This window comes from Gallinula chloropus, assembly GCF_964237585.1.
Source record: "Gallinula chloropus genome assembly, chromosome: 26".
Taxonomy (NCBI): Eukaryota; Metazoa; Chordata; class Aves; order Gruiformes; family Rallidae; genus Gallinula; species Gallinula chloropus.
The window spans coordinates 421,966-447,111 of NC_140111.1; the positions used below are offsets into that span (position 1 = coordinate 421,966).

At 49.2% G+C, this 25,146-nt stretch overlaps 1 protein-coding gene across 3 annotated transcripts in view; it reads left to right on the forward strand.

Annotated features, from left to right (window-relative positions):
- TANC2 (tetratricopeptide repeat, ankyrin repeat and coiled-coil containing 2) overlaps nucleotides 1-25,146 on the forward strand; it is a gene marked incomplete at both ends in the record, with an annotated part of 127,322 nt that overhangs the window by 57,131 nt on the left and 45,045 nt on the right. For all 3 annotated transcript variants that reach the window (XM_084275465.1, XM_084275466.1, XM_084275467.1), the window contains 6 exons: nucleotides 6,301-6,449; nucleotides 12,109-12,295; nucleotides 15,002-15,265; nucleotides 16,404-16,529; nucleotides 19,865-20,146; nucleotides 22,232-22,365. In XM_084275465.1, the coding sequence (XP_084131591.1) occupies nucleotides 6,301-6,449; nucleotides 12,109-12,295; nucleotides 15,002-15,265; nucleotides 16,404-16,529; nucleotides 19,865-20,146; nucleotides 22,232-22,365 (1,142 nt within the window). The remainder of the gene's footprint in view (nucleotides 1-6,300; nucleotides 6,450-12,108; nucleotides 12,296-15,001; nucleotides 15,266-16,403; nucleotides 16,530-19,864; nucleotides 20,147-22,231; nucleotides 22,366-25,146) is intronic.

Below are 25,146 nucleotides of genomic sequence, written 5' to 3' on the forward strand. Positions count from 1 at the left end.
CCAAGCTTGGTTCCCATGCTTTCATGCACACATGAGGCCAGTGGGTGCTTTCTGGGTTGGGTGGGGTTGTTTTGTCCTGTGCAAAAAGTACTTGACCTTCAGTGATGCTATGGAGAGCTTCTCTCAAGTGAAAATATGCGGCACTGTGAAATCCACACCATTACTTCTGCTCTCTTACCAGTTGCCTTGACTTCCCAACCCTCCTCAGAACTAGAGAACAAGTCCTCCTTTATTCTTAGCCAGCGTGCATATTGTTCCCCTTGCTGTAATTTGTTTTGATGGTCGTGTTCCCCCCATCCTGTCTGTTCCTCTCTCCTGGACAGTGCAGCTCCACTTGTACATGGGCAAAAGCTCAATTTGTTCCTAACCTGCATCACAGTGGATGATGCCCTGATGTAAGAATCTTGTGCTGGAGTCATGCTGCCGGCCGGGCGACTGGATTTGCACCGTGAGCTTATTTGCCTCATACAGCACAATGGATGCTAGTTAAGTGTTTTGCACAGATTTTAGCAAACAAGCAGTATTTGAAGGGAGTATGTGCTCTTGGCTGATTGGGAATCTCATTAAAAAACCCCTCTGCATCAATGGGACTGTAAGACACTGTCCTCAAACCTGTCTGGAGTGAAAGGGCAGTTCAGAGAGCTACAAAGTAAATACCCAACAACTTTGCCTCAGAGCCAGGGCCTTTTGATTTGTCAATGTCTGGTAAGAGGTTGGGTGTTCAGAGCTGGGAAAACAGCCCATATGTACGAGACAAATGAATTGTGTCTCCGCTGTCTGCCAGTGGGGGTCTCACTGCTCAGCCACGATGTCCTTGATATGTTAAAGAGCTCAAGAACCTTTTCAGGGATCTACGTGTGATCCTGCTTGTAGGAAACATTCAGCTCACTTGGGCTCATATTTATGGTACTTGTGGCCTTTTCATTATATATATGTGTGTGTGTGTTCAGCTACTTGGCACCATATATCCTCTCACTTCCCCCATTCCCTTTTCTAAGGTCCTTCAGTGGGAGCTGAAATCCAGGAAAGCTCATCCTCAACCCTGCTCTTGGAGGCTCATCTTTAAAATCCAGACCATGAAACACATGGAATCAGATGCTCTGATAGCATTGGGATCCCATGTACCACCTCGCCCGGGCTCGGTTCGGCTTCCAGTTAAAAATAGCTGTCTTTGTGAGGGTCGGCGTGGAGGGATATTGAAGGGCAGCAGCAGCAGAGGCAGCAGGAAGGGCTGGTTTGGAAGGAGTATTTCCATGTGGTGCAGAGGAAGATTGCTTTGGGTTGTATCTTTTTCGTAAAGGAAACTCCTGTGGAAGGGGCACGGGAGGCTGAGTGCGATTACTGGTGATTTGGTTGTGGAAGGTACTGGATAGAGTGGCAAGAGCCGCTGTAAAAGCAGAGCTGGAGCAGAACGCGGGCGTGGGTTGAGTTGGAGCTGCTGTTTACACCTCCCTGGCTCGGACTTCCCCCCTCACTGGGTAAAACTTTTACAATCTCTTACTGATGTAAACAAGACTAATGAAAAAAGATCTTCCATTCCCCCTGAGCAGAGCAGGGGATGTGCAGAAACGGGCAAGGGCATTTTCCAAATACAGCTCAAGAGTACCCAGAACAATTTGAAGCAGACGTACGCAGTGAGGGGAGAGTCAGGTCCTGTGGAGGGGGGAGAGTCGTTGGGTAAAACTCAGTGGTTATGGGATTGCAGAGCAAACTCACCAGTGGCATCTTCCAGTTCTGGTGATCCTTGAACTCCCTCTTTCCATGTAACTTGTTTTCTCTGCTCGTTTATGGATTTTTAAGACAAATCAGATTCATATTCCGGCAGGTTCGATGACAGGTGGGCGAGCTCTTCCCTGGTTCTTGTGTGCCAGACACTTGCTGAAAGAGGTTTTAGATATAATTTAAATTGTTTTCAGAGCCTGGAATTGGAAACAAAAGTGTAACAATTAAACTAGAAATACTCTCTGGAGTAAAGACACATTGTCAGTGTCTCTCAGGGGCACTCCCCTGCACTGTTTATCTGAAGGATTAGGTGATGGTAGCCATCAAACGAGTCCCAGAATTACAAAATAAATCCTCAAAGAAATTTCATTTTCTTGTAAGCAATTGCAGCTGCAGTCTGTGGCAGGTTTCATTATGGGATCTGAAAGGACAGAGCAGGAGCAGCGTTTTGCAATGATGATGTTGTAAAACACCCCGTGTTTTCTTGAAAAGAGCAAATCTAATACCTGTGCTTACAAAACCATAGATTTGAGTTTCAGGGAAAGGCTCTGAACATTTATCAGCACTCAGGAATTCCTTCCCGCTGTGTATGACGTTAATGGGGGGTAGAGCTGACCCTTTCCAAAAGACGGAGGCTGTCTGTAGGTGAGACATCTGAGGGGGCTCCTGGGATCCCTAAAATTGCTCCAGAAGGGCCTAAATCAGGTAAATTCCAGGGTGAATTGCAGAGGTCTTCTGACACATTTGAAGTGGGTTGCGTTTTGTGAAGAGGGAAGGATCAGAGCTGGTGCACTGCTTGACGAGCTCGGGTTGTAATGCTTCTGATCTGCATTTTCTGCATTTCACTTAAAAACCCATTGTTAAATTAAAAGGGTGGCAGGAGTAGCTGGCAAGCATGGAGGTGTGTGCTGCTGAGATCTGGTGCGACTCTGGATGCTGAATTATGTTTTAAGACAAGAAAAAATCAATTAACGATTACTGATTGCTGATATTTGGCAGTTGTTCTTGAGCTGTCGGATGGGCCAGGCACTCGTCAGAGCGATGATCTGCCTTCTGCATCCGTGGCCACGCTGGCCTTATGCCTGTCAATACCCACCCTCCTCCCCATGGACCCATCGATCTCCTAACCCAGCCCCTCAGTCTCTGCCTCTGTGGGCTTTTCTCTCCTGTAGACCACCCTGCCTTTGGCAGCACAAAGTGACCCCCCAGCGTTGCAGACCCCTGACTGAATTAACCTCCTCCTTCTCTCCCTGTCCATCCCTCCTCCTGTGGCGTCTGTTCCAGGACAATTCGATCCGGAAGCGAAATAAGTAAATAATCCCAGTGTGCTCCTCAAGGGCCAGAAATTAAGAAACCAGAGATTCTTGTTTCCCTGTTTCTTCTACTTTGTCTTCTCCTCTCAGACGCGTCACATCAACGATGGGTTTTTGGATGTAGTTATTTTCCCATTACAACACAGACTGGACTTCTCATACGGGACCGTTGGGTACGGGTACGGCTTGAGTGGGTGATGCTGCTCTGGGACTCTGCTTCCCTCCTCATGGCTCAGTGCTGGGAATGGGAAGATCTTGCTCCTGTTTGTTCCACTTTGGGATCGCTCTGTAAGCCTACAGGCTCCGAGTTACCGTTCCCAGCATTCTGCTGTGCTGATAGATTAGACCTCCAGATAGCCTAAACACGTGTGGGGTTTCTATCTGAAAGGACAACCAGTGTCACATCTCCATGGGAGTTTTTATTTATGTGTGTCACAGTGCTACAGTTCCATGTCTTTTCTGAAGATTAAGGACTGAGAGAAGTGGCCTTTTAATAGAGCTTCTTGGTGACTCTGCCTAAAATTCAATTGCATAACTCATGTAAATTTTTGAACTATGGGGGTTTTTTCCATCATTTTTGGGGGGTTCCCATCAATTTCTGTCTAGCTCACCACAAAAGAATCTGAATGTCTTATTTTCAAATTCATTTGGTTTTGTGGTGCCAAGTAAGGCTTGCTTGTTCTTGCATTTTTCTTACCAACCCCCCCAAACAACCCTGTGCTGCTCAGGCAAATTACTTCTCTTTCCCACCAGGCTACACCTTCAGAGACTAATCTGCCTTGGAACTGTTGGTGGGGCTTTATTTATGTTATTAGAAGTAAGCAATCGGCCGCAGTGGCAGTGTGTTTGTACTCTGCGGGCCGTATCTGGAAGGAAGGGCCTTGGAGTAGTGGCAAACATCTCATAAATCTCTCTTGGCTTTGACTCTGACCTGTGGAACCCTGACTCCAGGTTTGGAGCATTTACCTTGAAGTGAAACACAACAAGTAACAAATAACTCCCTGCAAAGGTCAGAGTTACCTGTACTTTGAAAGCTGCATTCTAATAACATAATGGCTGGTTCTGCACTACCTGCGATGCTCTCGGAGCACTGGATCCCTTGTGGCATGAGCAGCATCTCACTGGGACATTGGGGTGTTCTCAAAGCAGTTGTTACCCTCTGTATCGTCCGTGTTCTTATGCAGTGACCTGGGAGAAGCTTGTCATTTTGCAGGTGAAAGACAGCTTTGTGCCCCTCAGAGACACTTCAGGAGCAGTATAAAAGAGCCAGTTGTTTGGTTTGGTTTGGTTTGGTTTGGTTTGGTTTGGTTTGGTTTGGTTTGGTTTGGTTTGGTTTGGTTTGGTTTGGTTTGGTTTGGTTTGGTTTGGTTTGGTTTGGTTTGGTTTGGTTTGGTTTGGTTTGGTTTGGTTTGGGAGTGGTTCCTGACGCTGAACTGAAGGAAGCCTGCCATGCCCAGTGCCCTGACATCGTCCCTGCATCCTCCCTTGGGCGGGCAGTGCCGGGACAGGTCGATTTCTCCTGTGCCAGGGTGCACAGGTCAGCCCGGTTCGGGTGTTACCAATACCGGGTGTTGGGAAGCCGGGGTGGGGAATGCATAATGGATTCCTAATCATGATGAGCGGAGCCGTGTCCTACACACAGGCATCTGGATAAGCCCTAAAAGTCTACTTTTTGAAAAGATAAAGAATAACCTTGGAAATAGAAGCCTGTCTAATTTCCATTTTACATAAATGCATCTGCTCTGGATTTGACTCCCAGAGACAGCAAATGCCCACGGATGGAATGTGGGTGGTCAGCAGTTCAGAAAATTGGGCCATCTGTCTAAATTTGTCTCTCCCTTACATCTCTCCTATTCACGTCAGCGGTGTATAAAGCAGTACAATAGGGATTCGATAACTTAGAAGACAGCTTCTATTATCATACTATATCATCCCTTTTCATAACCATGAAGTCACCGTGTGAGGATGGCTCCAGATGCTCATCTCCCAGGGTTGGTGGAGCTCGGGAGTGCAGGTGCCGTTGCACGTGTGATGCTCTGGGGTTTTAATTTGCAGGTGAGACACTGAAAAATTGCTCAAAGCTTCCGTGAGACGCACGTTGTGAGTCTGTAAACAGGAGCTTCTGGAATTAAGCAGCTGGCTTAAAGTTTCTGCAGCCTCCTGCACGCCCCAGATTCCGTGATTTGTGGGTTTGGGGTGGTTATCAAAAAGCAAAACTTAAAGTAACATCTTTTTATTCCAGAGCTCCAGGCTGAGTGCTGGAGCACCCCCAAGCCAGGACAGAGCTGTGAAACTGAGATGGGCTCTTTTCCAGATTGTACATTATCAGATGAATAATTAACCAGAGACTAATTGCAAATCCTAATTAGCCTCCTACAACTGCGCCAAACACAGTACTGCTGTAAGGTGGAAAGAACTTGACCTTCAGGCATTCACAGCACTGCTGGTGTGAGCAGGGAAGGGCCTGATGTTGAGAACCCGACTTGGCTGTGTGATGCTGGGAGTCAAAAACCTCCACTCAGTTTAGGTTTCCGGAAAGAGATTCAGAAACAGCAACCTCCATGCCCAGCCTTTATCCAGGTGGGCATTGCTAGCTGGAAGCTGGCCCATGCTGCTCTTCCTACTGATGGAGGGGGGAAATATTGTGAAATAAATGATCCAGAATGTTGTTTTTGACTTGTATTATAGACTTGATGGGGAACTGGCTGGTGGACTTTGTGCTCTGTCGTGAGGGGGGTGGTGTCTGCAGCGCAGTGCTTCCTGCGGCACTGTCAGCGGGGCAGAAGCAGCGGATGCCTGAGGAGGATGCACACGGGTTTTCGGTCCTGTCCTTTGCCCTTAGCCCGTTGGTAGCGCAGCAGCTGCTCTGCATCCCATGGAGTGCTCCTGTGCACATAGCCTTGGGTAGCTTTTTTGTGAGACAAGAGGGGGATCGCCCTCCCTGCTCCTTTGGCGGTCCAGGACGTCTCATTTCCTGGGTATTGCTGGTCCAGGGTGGCTGTCTTGCATCCATGGGAGGTGCTGAGAATGAGTAGTGAGGAGAGGAACCGCAGCGAATGTGGGCAGGAGCAAGCACTGACAGCTGGAGCAGTGCAGAACCCAGGGTTAATAACCAGCACAGAACTAAAGCAGACCTGAAAAACATGAATAACCTGAAAACCGGGATAATGACGTTGGAGCGTGAAAAGTTAGTGGTGTTCTGTTGGTAAGAACACCGAGCCTAGGTAAACAACTCCCATCTAAATCTCTTTTTCTTCCCCTTTAGGTGATACGGAGCAGGAGCTGGGACCCCCTCCATCCGTAGATGAGGCAGCAAACACACTCATGACTCGCCTGGGCTTCCTCCTCGGAGAGAAAGTCACAGAGGTACAGCCAGGGCCCCAGTACAGCATGGAGGTGCAGGATGAGAACCAGGTACGACCCCTCCAGTCCTTCCTGCCTGCCCAGCAGTAACCACTCGGCGTATGATCCCAACACAGTGTCTTGAGTGAGCGCTTATTTCCTAATTACACAGCAGCTGAGTGTCTCATCATGGTGAAATGATTATAACGAGGTAAAAGGTTGTATCTCCTTGTTAGGCAGTGAATCATCCTCACAGTACAGCAGGGCCTGTCTCAGGGATCTGCTGCCGTGGGATCGAGCTTCTGTCATTGTTCTGTTTCTCCCGGCGCTGTAGGAGTGGGTAGTGGTTCTAATCAGATTATAGCGACCAAAATAATCTGGATTTCCATGGCATCTCACGTGGGGTATTTCAGAAGTGCTCCAGTGGGTTACATAAAGGCTCACAGTGTCATGGAAAGGAGAGGTAAGTACCGGTAGCCTGATTTCAGATGCTCCCAGGCTTTGCCCCTCTCTGCTGAACGAGGTGATTTCATGCTTGAAAACAGACACAGAAAGGAACTCGTCACATCTTTGTGGTGATGGAGTGTTACATCACCTCTGGCTGCCTGAAAAGCAAAACAGCAAAAAGCTCAGGGCTGCAGTGTAGGCTTTGTGAAAGCTGCCTGAGTTTCTCTTCCTCCTCCTCCTCAAGTCTGGACAGTCCCACCGCTCCAGTGGTAGTGTGGAGATGAAACTAGGAGACAGTTTTTCCTTTTTTTAAATTCTAAATTGACAGATGGATTACGCACTATGTAGGGGAAGAGCATGAAACTCAGAAGCCCACTTCTGATTCTCTTCTGAGTCATGGCATGACTCTGCACAAGTCACTTAGATATTTAACGTCTGCCTAATTCAGAGGACCTGACCTAAAGTCCTAAATTCCTCATAAAAAGAGTCAGTGAGAAGTGGCAGCCAGGAAGAATCCGCAACACAGGAAAGACATGGACCTGTTGGTCCTTGAGAGGAGGCCACGGAGATGAATCGAGGGCTGGAGCATCTGGAGATAGGCTGAGAAGGTTGGGGTGGCTCAACCTGGAGAAGGCTCTGGGGAGACCTTAGAGTGCCTTCTAGTCCTTCAGGGGCTCCAGGAAAGATGGAGACACACTAAAAGAAGGTAGATTTAGACTAGATATGAGGAAGCAATGTTTTATGGTGAGGCCCTGTCAGATGTTGCCCAGAGAGGTGGTGGATGCCCCATTCTTGGAGACATTAAAGGTCAGGGTGGACGAGGCTCTGAGCTGCTTCCCCTATCTGAGGATGTCTGGGCTCATGGCACCTTTAATGGTCCCCCCAGCCTGTTCAGTGCTCCTGTGCAGATGGTTTCCGTCCACCCAGTCCCAGTGCCTGCCGGGTCCCCATGTAGCACACGTGGGTCTCTCTCTCATGCTGTGCTGCTTGGCAGAAGAACCAGAAACAAGTTGCTCCATGGAGACCAGGACCGATCCCAGCAGGGTGGGGGCTCCATCCTGGGGGCTGTCGGTCCTGTGCGGTAGGCTGAACAGAAGGGCTTTGCATTCCCATGGGCCAGGGGATGGCTGAGAGCTGAGAGAGGTGGGTTTGTGAAGTTTTTGGCCTTCCTGAAGTTTTTAACGCTTTCCATCATGGTGTTAATGCAGGTTGTGGTGGGTTTGCAGTGCTCTTCCCTGTGCATTGTGTTGGGAAATGTGCTTTTAACAGGCACCTATTTGAACTGAGCGCTTCAAAGCCCAGCAGAGCTTTCTCCTATAAATGGTTCCTTTTGTTACTGCCTTTTGACAAAAATTAAAATCCCATCTTTTCTCTAAAGCAAAAGATGTCTTTGGAGAATAAATAAAAGAAAAATCTAAAGAGAAACAGCAGAGAGTTGTCCTCTAAAATAGATTGATATCTTGGGCTGTGTGCTAATTTTTGCATGAAAAAGTTTGGGGCCTTTGAATGCTCTTCATGTGCTGGGGAAGATAAAGAGAGGCTGGTGCCTCAATTACCGAGTTAATTTTTTTCCTTTCTTTGTGAGCGTCTCCTGCTGTCAGCGCTGCCCTGGAATCGCTGAGTGCTCGAGGTGGGAAATGACCTCTGGAGGTCATCTCATCCAGCGCCTGCTGAAAGCAGGGCGAGCTTCAGAGCTCGAGCACGATGCTCAGGGCTTGTCCAGGCGAGTTTTGAAGATCTCCATGGATGGAGAGTCAACAGGCTCTCTGGGCAGCCTGTTCCAGGGCTTGATGGCTCTGCTTGTGAAGGACTTTTTTCTACCTAAGAGAACATTTCCTTGCTACAACCTGTGACAATACCGTCCTGTCCTGTCCCTTTGTGCTTCTGAGAAGAGTGTGGTTCTCTGGAAATGCTCCAGCCCCATCTGGACGCCTCCCTGTGTGACCTCTTCTGGGGACCCTGCTTTGGCAGCGGGGTTGGACCTGATGATCTCTCAAGGTCCCTTCCAACCCCTACAATTCTGTGATTCTTCAACTACGCTACTCACGGTGCTGAAAGTCAGCCAGAAAGACATTTAGGCGTTTGCAAAGACTAATTCTTCCATTAATCATTGATCAGTTAAAGTCTGGCTGAGACTTTGACTCCTAGTTTGCACTTGAATTCAAAAGTGAGTCTGATTTTCTAGGATTTAGTGGGTTAAATTGCATGGCCAATGTGAAGAAAAAACCTCATCCAAACCTGGACTTGCTGCTGCTCGTGGTTTGCCTCCTCGAGCGAGGAGATCATTCCTTGCCATCTCAGCCATGCTTGAGCTGAAGTGAAGGTAAGGAACAGGGGTGTTGGCACTAAAACTGCCCCAGTCCCTAAATCAGCACTTTCCGTTCCAGTGTCTTACTTTGAACACACCAAAGGATGTATTCTCTAACCCAGATTGCTGGCAAGGCACGGGTTTTTCGTGCCATCTCTTCCTTAATCATCCTTTCCTTAATGAGAGATCGCTGAAGAATCAATCCTTTTTCTCCTCCTTTTTTGGGGAAACTATTTTTTAACTGTCCCGGCTGCCAGAGGAGCACAAAGGACAATGAGACTGTGACAGAGCAGTTGAATTTTTCAAAGCTTGGGGAGAATGTGACAGATGAAACAGCAGCAATAATAATACAGAATGTTCTGTCAATGGAAATTTAGATTTCAGACTTGCACAGAGGAACGTTTTTCTATATCAATACAGAAATAAAACATGTCAATCAATGCCAAGTGATACACCGTGGCATTCAGTGATTTCCAGCTGCAAGGAGCTGCTCCTCCAGGAGCTGCATTGATAACGCTACAAACAAAAGAACTTTTAATATCACTGTTGGCATTTTGTGAAACAATGGTGTTATCAGCTGTGGGGAGGATGAGCGTACCGTTCTTACACTGAGTCTTAATTGGCTTCAAGTGGTGTTTTTCTGTGGGTTGAGGTTAGCGGGTGGTGTTTGGTTAGTGCCCAGATAAGCTCGAGGAGGGATTTGTTTGAAGTAACAGTTGACAAAACTTGCCCTAAAGAAATTAGAATAGTAATGTTTTACATCCTGAAGGATCCCAAATGTGAGCTGGTTAAATGGGTGCTGCAGTGTGAGACTGGAAGGCACCTCTGGAGATTACCCAACCCAAACCATCCCCTCACAGCTGGGTCAGCAGTGGGTTGCTCTGGATTGGGTTCTGACTCCGTATCTCCCATGCTCCAGTCCTTCAGTCATCTTTGTGGCCTCCCTCCAGTGTCCCCATCTGCCTCCTGTACTGGCTTACATGGGGGCAGCCCTCCAGGTGTGGTCCCACCAGAGCTGTGCAGGGGAGAAGCATCACTCAGGATGCTTTTGGCTGCCGTGGGACCTCAGAAACGACCTTAAATCTGACACAGGTGGGGGTGCTGTCAGCGAGTTAAGGAAAACAAGTGTCGGAAAAAAAACAATTTAATAGCTCAGGAGTACTGGTGAAGCCCCAGCAGCTGTGATAAATCAGAAGAGACAGTCCCACTGTAGTGGGCAGCTCAGTGAAAACCTTTCTTTGGGACATAGCATGATCCAGAACGAGCCCCATGTTAGGGAGTGTTAAGAAACCCCTAATCCCCAGGGGACTGTGAGGGGACAGGATTCCATTATTTTATACCAACACACAAGTAGTTCTTAATTTGGCTGCTAGAATTAATGAGTTAGAAATAATTTTGCAGAGTTAACAACAGATTTACAGAGACCAGAGTGTGGTGTACAGACATCTGAAGAGATTGGGGTGTGAGGAGATGAGAAAGGTTCATTAAAAGAAGGCGCATGATGGGTGATGTAACCAGTGTGTGGAACCAGAATATACAGGGAGCTGGAATTTATAGAGCAGTCAGCTTGCCTGCAGCTCCTGGAAGGCTCCTGGGGAAAAAGGAGATGTAGTTGTAAGTACCTGGAATGTGAAAGAATGGAAAATAACAGTAAGGATGAGCCAGGAGTGGCACCACAGGTTGGACAGGGAGGGGAGAGCATTGGTTTGCTTCTCCTGGGTGCTCCAGAAGGTGATGTGGTGGCAGCCATCGTGTTCACCAGTGGGTGTTTTGCACAGGTACCAGAGGGGATTCTAAATTATCATGGAGATAACTCGCAGGGTTCAGCTTCTCCTGCATCACAGTCTCTGTGTCTCCTAGAAGAGCCCTGCCTGCGGAGCTGTCATATCAGCCCTGCGGCCCCGGCTTGTCCATGTGCTAATCCACGCCCGGGGCGCTCTGGAATTAAATTAAGATTGATGCAGTCTCACTGGCACGAAGGCAGAGGCATGGGGCAGCAGAGGGGGACACCTGCCCTGTCCCACCACGGTAGTGATGCTCTGCTTTGCCTCCAACACCGTGGTGGTTACGCCTGAGAAAGGATCTGTACAAGCCCCACTGGGATACCTCGGACAAATTAGATCCTTTCTCAGTAGCTGCACATGGGATCTGTCTGCTAATTTAAGAACCAGTAAATATTTCACGTTCTACTTATAAAAATGTCCATCCCAGGCATTTTTTTTCAGCTTCAAGTATAAAATAATGAGGAAAAACCCCTTCCTCCATGTCAGAGCTGTTCTGCAGCTCACAGGCGTGATGCTCTGCCGTCACCTTGGCTGCAGATGACATGGGAAAGGGAATACAAATCCGTACAATTATTAGGCAAGTGTTCCCACAGAATAAATCCCTAATTTAAGCACATTCTGAATGGGTCATTAACCTCTGCCCAGGGAGGTGTGGAGTCTCATTCTACAGAGATATTCCAGACCCATCTGGACGCCGACCTGTACGCCCTGTCCTGTGCTTTGGCAGGGGCTTGGACCGAATGCTTTCTGGGGGTCCCTTCCAACCCCTACAGCTGTGATTCTGTGATCATCCCTACCGGCTTTAAGCGGGGCACAGAACTCACCTCTCTGTGTCATCACTTTTGCTTGGGATTTTTTTAACCTCTAGTTCAATGCTAACAGAATTATCTGAGTTGATAACGATGTGTAGCATCAGCTTTGGGTACAGACCAAGGTGTTTCTGTTTGCTGGGCTTCCTATTGACTGGGGAAGCTGCAATCTGCTCTTATTAAGGAATGAAGTAAAACCCGAGCCCGGAGCCTCCGCATTTCCCCCCGGTGTTGGGTGGCTCAGAGGCCGTTGCAGTTGAAACACTGAAGCGCTTTTTAACTTCCCCATACAAAGCCAATCCTCCAACACGAGCCACAGAAAGACTTTTCCCCCCTCACTGACTGACTGCACTGAATGCCACTTCTCCCTTCCCGTTTCGCAGAGCTCGGCCGTGACGCAGCGCATCAGCCCCTGCTCCACGCTGACCAGCAGCACGGCCTCGCCACCCGCCAGCAGCCCCTGCTCCACCCTCCCGCCTGTCAGCACCAGCGTCACCGCCAAGGACTGCACCTACGGCGCCGTCACCAGCCCTACCTCCACACTGGAGAGCAGAGACAGCGGTATCATAGGTGAGTGAGCTTCTCTTCCTCCTCCTTCTCTTCCTCCTCCTCCTCCGCGTTCCTCTGTTGCCCTGTGTCCTGTCCTTCAGCTACTGCCTGTCCATGGAGGTGGAGATGCTGGTGTAGAGACACACAGGCTTTTTTGGTCCAGTAAGGAAGATGAAATGGTCTTGGTGCCAGGCAGTGGCTGTTACTCAGGGCTGCCTTCCCCAACCTACTAACTCATGTAGGCATCTGTTGTGCCTGCATCTCCCATCCCTTAAGGCCCCTTAGTCCACAGCCGCTGTCCTTTGGCGTCAGAGGAAAGAGAAGGGGTGCTGGCTTCTTTTTTTTGTGGCTTGGATGCTGTTGGATTGTATTACTAGAAAAACAAACCACTGATTACCCTCTATGCCCCATGACTGTTACTGCACCTTATCAGTGGTGCTGTGTCTCAAAATGAGCTTTTCTTAAGCTCAGCCTTGGGCAGGATTAAATTAACAGCAATTTCAGGGGCTTTCTGTCGCAGCTGCCCCAGGTTTTTCATTTGAGTGCAAAGGATCTTGAGAAAACAACACACAGAGATGAATTTCTGTTCCATGCCTGTCTTTTGGCAGTATGGCCATCACAGTGTGATGTCCACGTAGCATTAGGCAGGATGATCCTCCCTGGGTTCATCTTGCCACATGTTTAATGTTGAATGTTCCTCCAGCTGAAAAAGATTTTATTATGGCAAAAGTTTATGTAGTGCTTGAAAAAAAGAAAAGAAAGGAAGGTGGCTAGTTTAGGGAGCTTATCTGTACCAGGGATTAATACTTTGCTTGGCTGATGGGGAAATCTGGGCTTGATTCAGCTCCTGTGTGCCACAGCAACCCTAGTAGCACTTCGGGGTCCTGCGTGAGCTTCAGACACCGCTAGGAAAGCTGTTGGGAGCTGAGGAGCAAAGTAGGTTAATGGATTCTGGGAAGTCACCGCAGTACCACGCACCCTCACTCTCTGCTCCAGTGTCCCAGGGTCAGAGCTTCGCTCTGTCCAATAGCAGTTCCTCACAGCCTGGTTGGGCTGGAGAGTTGTGGCGAGTACAACAGGGGCTTGATTCCGGCTGGGTCATCCTCTCCCCAGAGCTGTGCGGGAAGCCTGAGGCTCGCAGGAGGCCTGATGTGGAGCAGTGTGTGCATGATGTGCTGCTGCTCTTTGAGGACGCTTTGTCAGGTCTCGGGGGGTAATTCTGAGAGTGTAAAATCAAATGCCTAGCAGTGGGCAGTGGAATTCTTCCTGCTCTCAACATGTGAGCAGCTGGCCACAATCCAGCGTGCTTTGCTTCTGGATGCACTTATTAGAACGATTTGCCATTAAATTTTGCCGTTATTGCAGCATTTGCCATTAAACCACATCCTCCTTCAGGTGCTCTTTGGCCAGAACGTCTTTTCCAGGCTGCTCACTCCTAAAACTGGCTATGGAAAAAGCTTTGGCCTAAAAGCCTGCGAGCCTGTGGAGCAATTTACTGATTGCATTTAGCGATGTAGAAGTGGTGTTCGTTAATGAGGCAGCATCTCCCTCGGTTCAGGAGCGGCCTCCAGTGAAGGCAGGGCTGCTGCCCCCGCGGAGACGCCGCAGCGTGCTCTGTGCTGCAGCCGAGAAGCCATAGCTCTGTCCTGGTGTGTCCAGGGACAGATGGCACAGAAATTAGCAGAGAATTTGGGCTGGGAAAGGTATTTACCATGGCTAAGTGAAAATGACGGATTTCAGTGGATTTAGCTAGTAGATCTACAAGCTCAGGGCACGGCGGGGGCTTCAGCCTACTCAGGGTTGAGTTGGGCTTTGGGGTTTTGAATAGCAGTGGGAATGTGTGTGACTGGGCTGGTGGGAGGATAGTGAGCTCTGGTTTTGTTGGGTTCCACCCCCCCTTTTTTCCTGTCTTCCTCCCCCAAGCTTGGAGCAGGCAAGTTTGACACACTCAGATAATAACCTGATTTGGGCACTGGGACCTTCTCTCAGTACCAGAGGGGTCTGGTTATGACCTTGAACAAGTATGTGGAAGGCAAAAGGTGAGAGTCAACAGCCAAAAGGGAGTTACAGCCAGGGGATAACTGCATCAGGATGGAGGAAATACCGATGGGGAGATAGATGTTGGTGTGGATCAGCACAGCATTGTCACTTCTCGATGTGAAAGTCAATATAGCAGCAAACCTGATCTGTAGAGTGACATATTATAAGGGAAAATGTGTGGATTATGGTCAAAGCTTCATAAAAACCTGCCGCCAGTCAGATGAGATACTGGTTTCTGAACCAGGCAGTTCATGAGAGCCGGTTCACACGGGGCAGGTGGGGGCTTTTCAGGGCCGGTCATTGCAAGGTTACAAACTTGGGCGAACACCCCCTGCCAAGGGGCAAATTAAAGCATGCAAGAGGCACCACTGACAAGTTTGTCTCCTTAATAATTTCCTCTCTTTCTGGAACTGTGTGTTCAAATATGATGCTGCACATGATTTTTAATCCCCTAGTAATTACAAATGGCTTTTAACAGTGTGAGCCAAAACATTAGAGCCCAGATGCACTTCTAGAAGCAGAAACAGTATCATCAAACTAAATTCCATCATCTCTGATGAATGTGAGTGTGGAAAACATGATGAACATCAGGTTTGGCTTTTGCCTTGCACAACTCCTGATAGAGCAGTGTGTCTGCAAGCCATTCCTTCTTTGTTACTCGTTTTGTTTATCATTTCTTCCTCCAAGCTACTTTGACAAGCTACTCTGAAAATGTGGAACGCACTAAATATGGAGGGGAAAGCAGCAAAGAACTTGGATCTGGAGGAAACCTGAAACCTTGGCAGTCCCAGAAATCCAGCATGGACTCGTGTCTATACCGCGTGGACGAGAACATGACGGCCTCTACCTACAGCCTGAACAAAATCCCAGAGAGGAACCTGGAGACGGTCTTGTCCCAGTCGGTGCAGTCCATTCCTCTTTACCTTATGCCACGGCCAAATTCAGTAGCAGGTGAGAAGAACCATTTTTACCCTTAGGTGAGAGGGAGATAAGGTACATGTATGTCAGTGTATGTCACAGCCCCTCTCATGTTCTCAGTATCTGAGGAGAAATCTCCTTTCAGTAGTCGTCATCATCATCATCAGGTGACAAAAACTGTCTTTTCATTTGTCGTATTGCTTCTAAATGGAAAATTCCTGTGGGGAAGCCTGGTTCTGATGGTGTTCAATGGTTATTTCAGCAGTCTGTGGTCCCTTCTTTGCAAACTCATACAATTCAATGATTCCTGGTGAATATATTTTTTAAAAACGGTCCAGTGGCACTGTACAGAAAAACCTGGTTTTAGTTCCCTTTCTCTCTAGTTTTGAGATGCTCTGCCTTTTGGTATTGTGCATTGTTACACCTTGTGTTGGACACTGGGGAGGAAGGATGCAAAGTGCAGTGCCATGAGCTACTCTAGAGAGGCTCTATCAAAATATTTACCTGTTTCACAGTGAAAACAGGCAGTCTTTGAATGACAGGCACTGGCATGGGCTCCCCAGGGAAGCAGTCACAGCCCTGAGCTGGGCTGAGGTCAGGAAGCGTCTGGACGATGCCCTCAGTGCCATCTCTGTCTTGGCTGGGCCTGTGTGGAGCCAGGAGTTGGACTTGATTGTCCTTACAGGTCCCTTCCAGCTCAGGAGATGGCTCTGTGATTCTGATACCCAAACCAAGTAGCTCTGAAATAATGGAAAAGGAGATGTGGACCTCAGCACAAAATGCACTGTTGGGTTGTCTTTTCTGCAGTAGGAAATGGCCTCCTGCCTCTGCCCAGCTTTGTACACACGTGATGGAGTAAGTCTTGTGACTGGGAGAGCAGAGGTCAGATCTGAGAGATTCCATTTCTCCATTTTCTATTGTCTTGGGTTTTTTCTTAGTTTCTGAACATCACCAGGAGACAAAACCAGAGCAAATACATGCAGATGCATGAGGAAAAGTTACCAGAACACTTCTTTACTCCTTACTAATGGAAATGGAACTTGGTTTGTCCTAGCTGCCTTGGCTCAGTGTCATTACAACTCTGTGTATTGTGTTTAAACACGACTGGATGCTGTAAGCAGAGGAGATCTCAAAGCCTGGTGTGATGCAGTTGTTTGCTTTCTTTTGGCAGCCACCAGCTCAGCCCACCTAGAAGATCTTGCTTACCTGGACGAGCAGAGACACACGCCCCTGCGGACCTCCCTCCGGATGCCGCGGCAGAGCATGGCCGGTGCCCGCACGCAGCAGGACCTGCGAGGTAGGAGTGGGCTGAGGGTTTCAGGTTCGTGTTTCCCTGGGGTGGGAGGTTGTACTGCAACTGCTTCATCCACAGCCTCATTAACATCTTTGTCTGCCACACGGGCAGTGGGATCGAGGGCACCCTCAGCGATTTGCTGATGACACGGAGCTGTGTGATGGGTTGACACGCTGGAGGGACCTGGACAGGCTGGAGGGACCTGGGACCATGTGAAACTCATGTGGTTCAGCAAGACCAGGGGCAAGGTCCTGTTTGTGGGTCAGGACAGTCCCCAGCACAATGACAAGCTGAGTGGGAGGGAGAGAGGGATGGATGGATGGATGGATGGATGGATGGATGGATGGATGGATGGATGGATGGATGGATGGATGGATGGATGGAAAGGACTTGAGGGTGCTGACAAGAAGCACAACATGACCTGACAGCCCAGAAAGCCACCTGGTTCCTGGGCTGCATTCCCAGCAACAGGACTAGCAGGTCTGGGGAAAGGGAATTCTGCCCCTCTGCTCTGCTCTGGGGAGCCCCTTGACTCTGAAAGACCTTTTGAGAGGGGGAAATTTGTGTGGTTCTTCCTGGCAAATCCCACAAAAGAGACACTAGCAATGAGGAGAAGAGCTGGGGCTGACCTTTATTTGCAGGCAGCTCCAGCCAGATTTGCCCCACGTCCTTGGGGTTTCAGCCCACCCTACAACTTACCCCAGCACAGTTTTCGGCTGCATCGCCCAGTGACCCCCATGCCAGCCTGGGTTAATGCTTCATCCCCATCACTGCATGGATTGATTAATGGCCCAGAAAGCTCACTTGGGATTTTTTCCTGGTTGTTGCTGCCCTGTGAGACTAGTTTCTTCTCCCCTATATGTAGGGAAAGTGGGGTTTTTAGTGGTACAGTCAACTTTCCTCTGAGTTGCCTTTGAGCAGGTGCCCACCTTCCTCGGGTAAGGAAACAGAGCCGGAGGTGGCAGGTTGGGGTTTTTCTCAGCACCCCACACACAACCTGTTACACCCAGGTTGGGATTCCTACCAAACCCATGAGCCCCTGACTGGAAAGGGAAGGTGGGTTTGCATCGCTCTGGATGGCAGGCTGACACAAAATCGTACTGGCTGGTGAGGCAGCTAGGAAAACATATTACAGGCAGTGAGGGAAGAAAGCAAAGTTTGACAGACAAGATTTCCATCTGCTCAGAGGGAGCAGCCTGCCAAGGCTTCGTCATTTGCAGTGATTGCATCCAAAACATTCAACTTTATTGTAGGAACAGAATTGAGTTGTTTTCCAGACACACTTTTTACAACCATGTAGTGCTGTGTGTTTGCTTTCTTGGGGCTTTTTTTCTTCTCTTTATGAGGTTTGCAGGAGAACAGGAGGCGGTGTCACTGTTCCATTAGGTTTTGGGGTTTGCTTCTGATCCTAGCTGAGACGTCGTGCCGAGTTTTAAGAGAGAGCAAAAAGAAAAGGGTGTGGAGGAACCAAACCACCACTGTTCGGAAATAGTCCATGTGAGGAGGTGCCTGTGTCCCCCCCAAAGGTGTCTATGTCCCCCCATCATGTTCCAGATATTACTGTGAAATTGTGCTGATCTGGGCCATTATCATCACCAGCACTTTTTTCCAACTTGGGTTGGACTGGAATATCTCCAAACCATCCGCACCTCGGAAGGGAAACCGCGGGTTGAGTCCAGGTCCCCAGCGTGTCGCTTATACCCCGCAGCTTAAATAGATCTAGTCAGTCCTGCCTCTGCCCCAAGACCATTTGGTACCTGTTAGGCTTTGGCTTTCAGGAGATCATTGCTGGGTGTTTTCACTCACTCACATGACATCCCACATACATATGTGGATGTACACATAAAACTGTAGCTTTTCACGCACAAACCTGAGCCTGATGTTTTCCAACTGGCATCTTCTGATAACTATTTCTTTTCATTCCATTTTCTAAATATATTGCTGGTGGCATAATGCAAACAATTTCCCTCATCAAACACACTTCTGAAATGCTTTATTTGCATCACTCAGACTGTTACAGCTGGTTATCCTTGCCCCAACAGCATGCTATTGCTTGTGCCATACCCCATCCTCCGGTGGGGAGCGGTCCTGCCGACGCTGTGATGGGGACGTGGGGACACGAGCTGTGGTGGGGACATGGGGACACACAGCCCCAGTAGCACTGGCTGCCTCTTCTCCTCCCACCGCCAGCGATTTTGCTTCTCCGGCGCCTTCCTGTGCCAGCACCTCCCGCTGCGCTCGCGTGACAGGCCCCGGCACAGGGAATCAAACGAGCTGCTTCTGAATTCGTGCGATTCAACATCTCCACCCTCAGATGGATTTAAAGCACATTGATCGTTTTCAAGTGGGAATAAAAATACAGCTCCTGTCTGCAGCAGTTTCCATATCAGACATTAAACCCCCAGCGTTTTAAAACACAAGCTGTTTTCCTTAGGCTCAGCTCATGTAACATTCAATCCCAGTTCCTCTGTCAGCTCTGGTTTAATGGCTCAGCTCCCTGGTCAGGTCCATGCAGGGTTTGAAGGTGGTTTGAGCTGAGGGCATCAGTTCAGCAGTTCCCCAGGGGAGGATTGGGGTGCATGGATGGGGCAGCACTGGGGCAGAGCCTCGGACAGGACTGAGGGGAGGGAGGGGGGACTTGGGGGGAACAGGCACCAGTGTGGGCCATAGCTTGCAGAGGGAATCCTTGCACAGCCAAAAATGGGAAAAGTAACTGGGTATCTCTGTTCTTAGATGTCAGCAGTGCATCAGCACGGGTGATGTGTCAGAAGCCGGGGGGGTATTTCGTGCTCTCCTTTGCGTTCCCTGCCACACAGCTTTGCTTCATGAGGAGAGGGAACGTGTTCATTGCTGTACAGGAAATCCCCAGCAGCAATCTCGTTTCATTGACAGACTTGGGGAGAGGGGATGAAACTTGCTCAGATTGACAGAACACTGCCAAGTGCTGGGGTTTAATTTTGTGTGTGCTCATGGGGCTGAAGTGCTGAACATAGTGCACATCTGTACACTGAACATGCCACAGGGGATGGGGAGGGCGGCTCTGCCAAGTGTGCCTTCCACTGTGCCAGCGCCTTCAATCACGCTGACTTTAAGCAAGAAATTTCCTTTCTCCAGCTGCGCTTTGCCTGGTGCCTGTTCCTTCCTCCTGAAGGTGGCAAATACTGTGTATGAGCCAGGTGCTTTTAACACCAAACCTGTGGGTGATAAACAAGCTTGGGGTGGGTTTTTTTAACCTTTTGCTATGGAAAGATTTCTGAGGAAGATTAAGCAGCAGTCTCCAAATTGTAGTTGTACTGTTCGCCTGGACGCTCACGTTACCCCGTGTTTCTCCTTTGCAGTACGCTTTGCGCCTTACCGACCCCCTGACATCTCTCTGAAACCGCTGCTCTTCGAAGTACCCAGCATCACCACCGAGTCTGTTTTCGTTGGCCGGGACTGGGTTTTCCATGAGATAGATGCTCAGCTGCAGAGTTCAAACACCAGCGTCAACCGAGGCGTCGTCATCGTCGGGAACATCGGGTTTGGGAAGACCGCCATCATCTCCAGGCTGGTGGCGCTCAGCTGCCACGGCACACGGATGAGGCAGATTGCTTCTGATAGCCCACACGCCTCTCCCAAACGTAAGTACACAGAGCTGCAGGAATTAGGGAGCTTTGATAATGGTTTTGGCTGGAAAGATCCCATTCATCTTCAGGTTCAAGAAATCGGCCGAGTCTTTGTTGCCAAGTGAAGGACACACCTGTCAGCAGTATTTATACCGCTCCTGTTCCAGATCTCCTTTTGAAGAATCAAAATAGTCTGCCTCTTATTTCTCTGGCTTAGAAACATCGTGAGTTTTTCTCTGGTTGGGAACACTCCAAATTTAATTGCCAGCTTATTACTACTCATCCACACCAGTCATTCTCCTTCCCACGTGGTTTGTTCATTGCAGTTGATTGGGTGTAGATATCTGGGGGGGATCGTGAGCCCATGTAGGCTGAGCACCCAGGATTGCTCTACCTCTTCTGGTCCCATCCAGTTCAGATCACTCTCTGCCCCCATGTTTCCAGGTGGGGATGGCAACACTTTAAAATCCTTCAGCTCTCAGTAAGTGATTGAGATGGGGCGAAAAATACTGGGTTAGATACCTTGAGGTGTCTTTAAGGATCTAGGTCACCATATCTCAGTGACACTGTAGTTAAATCTGTTTACTGGAAACCAGTACTCTTCACTGTGTTGAAATGATCTGAACTGGCACGGAGCGTTGGCATGGTGAGTAGTGTCACTTGTCAGCACTACATGAACAACGCGCCTTGGAAGGCAGGGCGTGTTTCTGCGCTTCAGCTGCAGCTCTGCAGTGCACCCGTCTGCCTCGCGGGATGCTGGAGGTCAGAGGCTGCTGTACCTAACTGCTCCTGGACTAAAGCTCAGGCATTTCACCTGGGAAGGAGCCCTGCAACTTCCATGCACAAAGGACGAAGATCCTTGCTCACACCTAACACGCTGCTGTTTATTTTGCACTCTGCTGTGCCCATGAAGCTGAATCCCAGAATCGTAGGGATTGGAAGGGACCCCCAGAGCCTATGGGGTCCAACCCCCGGCCAAAGCAGGGTCCCTAGGACAGGGCACACAGGTCGGTGTCCAGACGGGGCTGGAATCTCTCCAGAGAAGGAGACTCCACACCCCCTGGGCAGCCTGTCCCAGGGCTCCCTCACCCTCACCGGGAAGTTCTTTCCCAGATTGGTGGGGAACTCCCTGTGCTCCAACTTGAGGCCATCGCCCCTTGTCCTGTCCCCACAGACACTGAGAAGAGGCTGCCCATGGTCCCTGGGTCCCACCCTTTGGCTGTTGATAAACACTGATCAGATCCCCTCTCAGGCTGCTTCTCTCCAGGCTGAACAGCCCCAGCTCACTCAGCCTTTAAAAAGCTGAACAGTCCCTCGTGTTAGTTACTGGGCTGGAGAGCTTCCCAATCAATCAACTGATTTAACCATATTTCCTAAAGACATCACAAGTTCCAGCCTTGCTATAGAGGGCAATAATTGTTCTGCAAACTTGAGCTTTTGTTTTTCCCCCACTATTCTGCGTGGTAAAATCTGTGTTTAATGCTGAATGCCAGGGGGGTGACCTGACTGTATGACAGCAGTTGTGGTACCGACAGTAACTGGGTAACTGCAGCCTCATACTCTTAATTCTTGCCTCTGCCAGAGAATAAAGGTGAATGTAGCATTGCATGCTCAGAATCAGGAATGTGTATCATTTCGTTCAGGGCTTAATTACGTAGGCAGGAGTCATCCTCCTCTGTTGTTGACCATTAAATGGGTCATTGTTTGCATTATGATTCCAAGTCGAGCCCAGGGATGAGTTGTAGCAATCCGTTCAGGAAAATCCTCTGCTGCTACAGACTGTGTTAAAGGGGACTGCTGCCTTTGAAATGGTCCTGAAAATAAAGAAATGGGTAATTGGACACCATCAGGTGCTGCATGCCTTGGTGCCATGCAGAAATGCTCTGTACGAGCAGCCAAGAGTGTGGAGACGATGCTTCCAGAAGCAGTTCCTGGGGCATCCTCTGGCCTGGCTAGACAGCAGCCTGAGTGTCTCTTGCTGCCTGAAATCCTAAGCAGGGTATTTGTGCGAAGTGTTTTATCTGCTGCGAATGACCTGGTCAGAAATAACGTCGGTCGTGCTTGTCCTGTAGCAATTCATCCCCTCTCTCCTTGGGACAGATGTGGATGCAAACCGAGAGCTGCCCCTAACCCAGCCGCCTTCCGCTCACTCTTCCATCACCAGTGGGAGCTGCCCAGGGACGCCGGAGATGCGGCGGCGCCAGGAGGAGGCCATGAGGAGACTGGCTTCACAGGTACGGAGCCGCTCGCGCTTCTGGTCTGCGGGAGAGTGTCACTTGTGATGGGACCTCGTGTACGTCTCCGGCTGGACATCGCCGGGGCTCTGGCAAATGGGTCTGTTAGGTGATTACTGGGAGAGTCTGGGCCATGTGTTACTACCCTAGGAAGGGTCTTGCTGTGAAAAGAAATCCCCTTTACATCAGAGGCTCTTCCCTTCTGCTCCCAGAGCTTGTCTTTCTCAGCCATTGTACTTTGTCCTTACGAATGTTATGATAGTTACCAGAACCATAGAATCATGGAATGGTCTGGGTTGGAAGGGACCCCAAGGATCACAGAGCTCCAACCCCCTGCCACAGGCAGGGCCACCAACATCCAGGCTACACAAGGTTGCCCAGGGCAGGCTGAGCTCTGCAGGCTTTGGAAAAGTCCAGAAAACAGACCGCAGCCTGTTGAGCGACACACGGGTTGTTGAATGACACACAGGTTGTTGAGTGACACACGGGTCATTCACTGCTGTGGCAAGAGGGGGTCGTATATAACACCATCTCTTACTGTAGGTGAGATTTACAGCTTGAGTTTTGCTGTATTACCAAGATTCAGCCCTACTTTTGTGGTGGTGGTGGGAAGGTGCCATTATATCGCCTTGAAATCTGAGGAGCTTGCTCCTCCTACACCTCTTGAGGGGATGGGAACAGTTAATGCTCTCCCAGTGCCTGCTCCCACTTTAGAGAGGAGGAAAATGTCAAGGCAAAGTCTTTGTTCTTTATTTATTGCTGGGATGGTTTTGCTTGGCTTTCTGTGCCAGACACTGTCTTGTCCTATTGGCTCTGCTGCAGCGCTCAGGCAGCAAGGCAGAGAGCGTGTGATAGCTTCGTAAATAAACAGTAAGGCTTGATCTGCTCCTCTTCCACATGGTGCTCTTGAAAGGAATGCAGTGGCTGGGTCTGGTTTTGTTCAGGACACATTAGTCATCTTATACCTTGCAAATCTTAAGCATTGCAGAAAGGCCAGTAAAGTGTGCTGTCTCTGCTTAAAATACCTCATCTATCTCCACTTTCATCCCTGGAGTGCTTAAGTGATCCTGCCAGACACGTCATTGATAAATGGATACGGTTTTAGTTCAGTTTCCTCCTGAAAAAGGTAAAGGTTGTGACTCTTTCAAACTGTGTCACATCCAGTGCATGTGTAGATCTGGAGCTCTTTTGCGTGCCTGATCACCAGAGAAAAGAGCCCAGAATAACAAGGGGTCGTTAGACCTTGGCTGCAGGCTCCTTTAGCTAAGGGGTTTAAGGCCCTGCTCATCCTCTGGCACAATAGTTTTATGCAGAGTAAATCCCAAGTTTTGCTGTCAGACTGTAAGGAATGAGCTGGGGAGATGTGCTGCGTCTGGTGGGGGCAGTGGGATTGCAGACTTCCAGAGGGATGGTTAATCTCCCAGCAGATCTCAGCTCCTGTAAATGTAGGCAGATTCCAGAAATAACCCATCACTGGCTTCCAAACGTTTGGCCTTTGTGAATAGATTGATGCCGAGGCTGATGAGTTGACCTTAGAGCTCTTGGAGTTGCTTCTTCCACCCAAAGAGCTGACACAGCACGTGAAACTTCTGCAAAGCTTCGTACCGTTGAGCAAACAGCTCCTGGGATGAGTCAGAGCAGCAGCACCACAGCTCCATTCACCATTCCGAGACCTTGGGTCTATTCCCAGCCTTGCTGTTAACCTTGTTGGGATCCCTGGAGACCAGCATCTCATCTGCCTGCCTCCACTTCCCTGCCTATTAAAAGGAAAGCGATCCGTGCAGATACTGATGCTGCGATACCTGATGCGGGAAGGAACACGTAACCAGGCCGTGCTTGGTTTTGTCAGCAGGCTGCCCAGGGAGGGGGATGAGTCACCATCCCTGGACGCGGTTAAGGAAAGGGTAGATCAGGTACTTAGGGATATGGGTTAGCATAGGATGGGTTGGATTGGATGATTTTAAAGGTCTCTTCCAACCTTCTGATTCTGTGATTCTAATTGCTCTCTACAACTGCCTGAAAGTAGGTTGTGGAGAGGTGGGGGCTGACCTTTTCTCTCTAGTGACAAGTGATAGGATGAGAGGAAATGGCATCAAGCGATGCCAGGGGACGTTTAGATTGGATATTAGGAAAAACTTCTTCACAGAGAGGGTTGTTAGGTACTGGAACAGGCTGCCCGGGGAGGTGGCAGAGTCTCCATCTCTGGAGATATTTAAAAGAGGGTTAGATGTGGTGCTGAGTGACATGGTTTAGTAGTGGATGGCAAGTTAGGGTGATGGTTGGACTTGGTGATCTAAAGGGTCCCTTCCAACCAAGATTCTCTGATTAACTCAGAGCAGTGGTTGTCTTTTCAAGACAGGCCTTGGAATAAAGCCCGTGCTGAAATCCCGATCCAGACCTTTGTTCCCCACCACAAAGGGAAGGTTTCTTTCTGAAAGCACAGGAGGTTGGCTTGATTTTCTTTTGTTTGTTTTTTTGAGCTCTGCATTCCTGCTGCTGATTCTTTATCATAAACACCGATTCTGGTATTACTGCATCAGAGCCCTTCCCAGAGCCGCTGTGCAGCACGTGCCACGCAGTGAGCTGGATGGATTATCAAGCCTTGGGAAGGGAAATAAAGGCAAATAAAATGGTTTAGGATGTTTGTCAAATTGATAGCTGGAAGTCGTATGCCTAGTGCACTCTTAGTAACCTCCTGAGTAGTACAACTCGGCATCGCCGCTGATGAATACTCGCTGTCAACAGCAGATAAATTGATTTGCTTAGAGAGCGCCGTGCCGG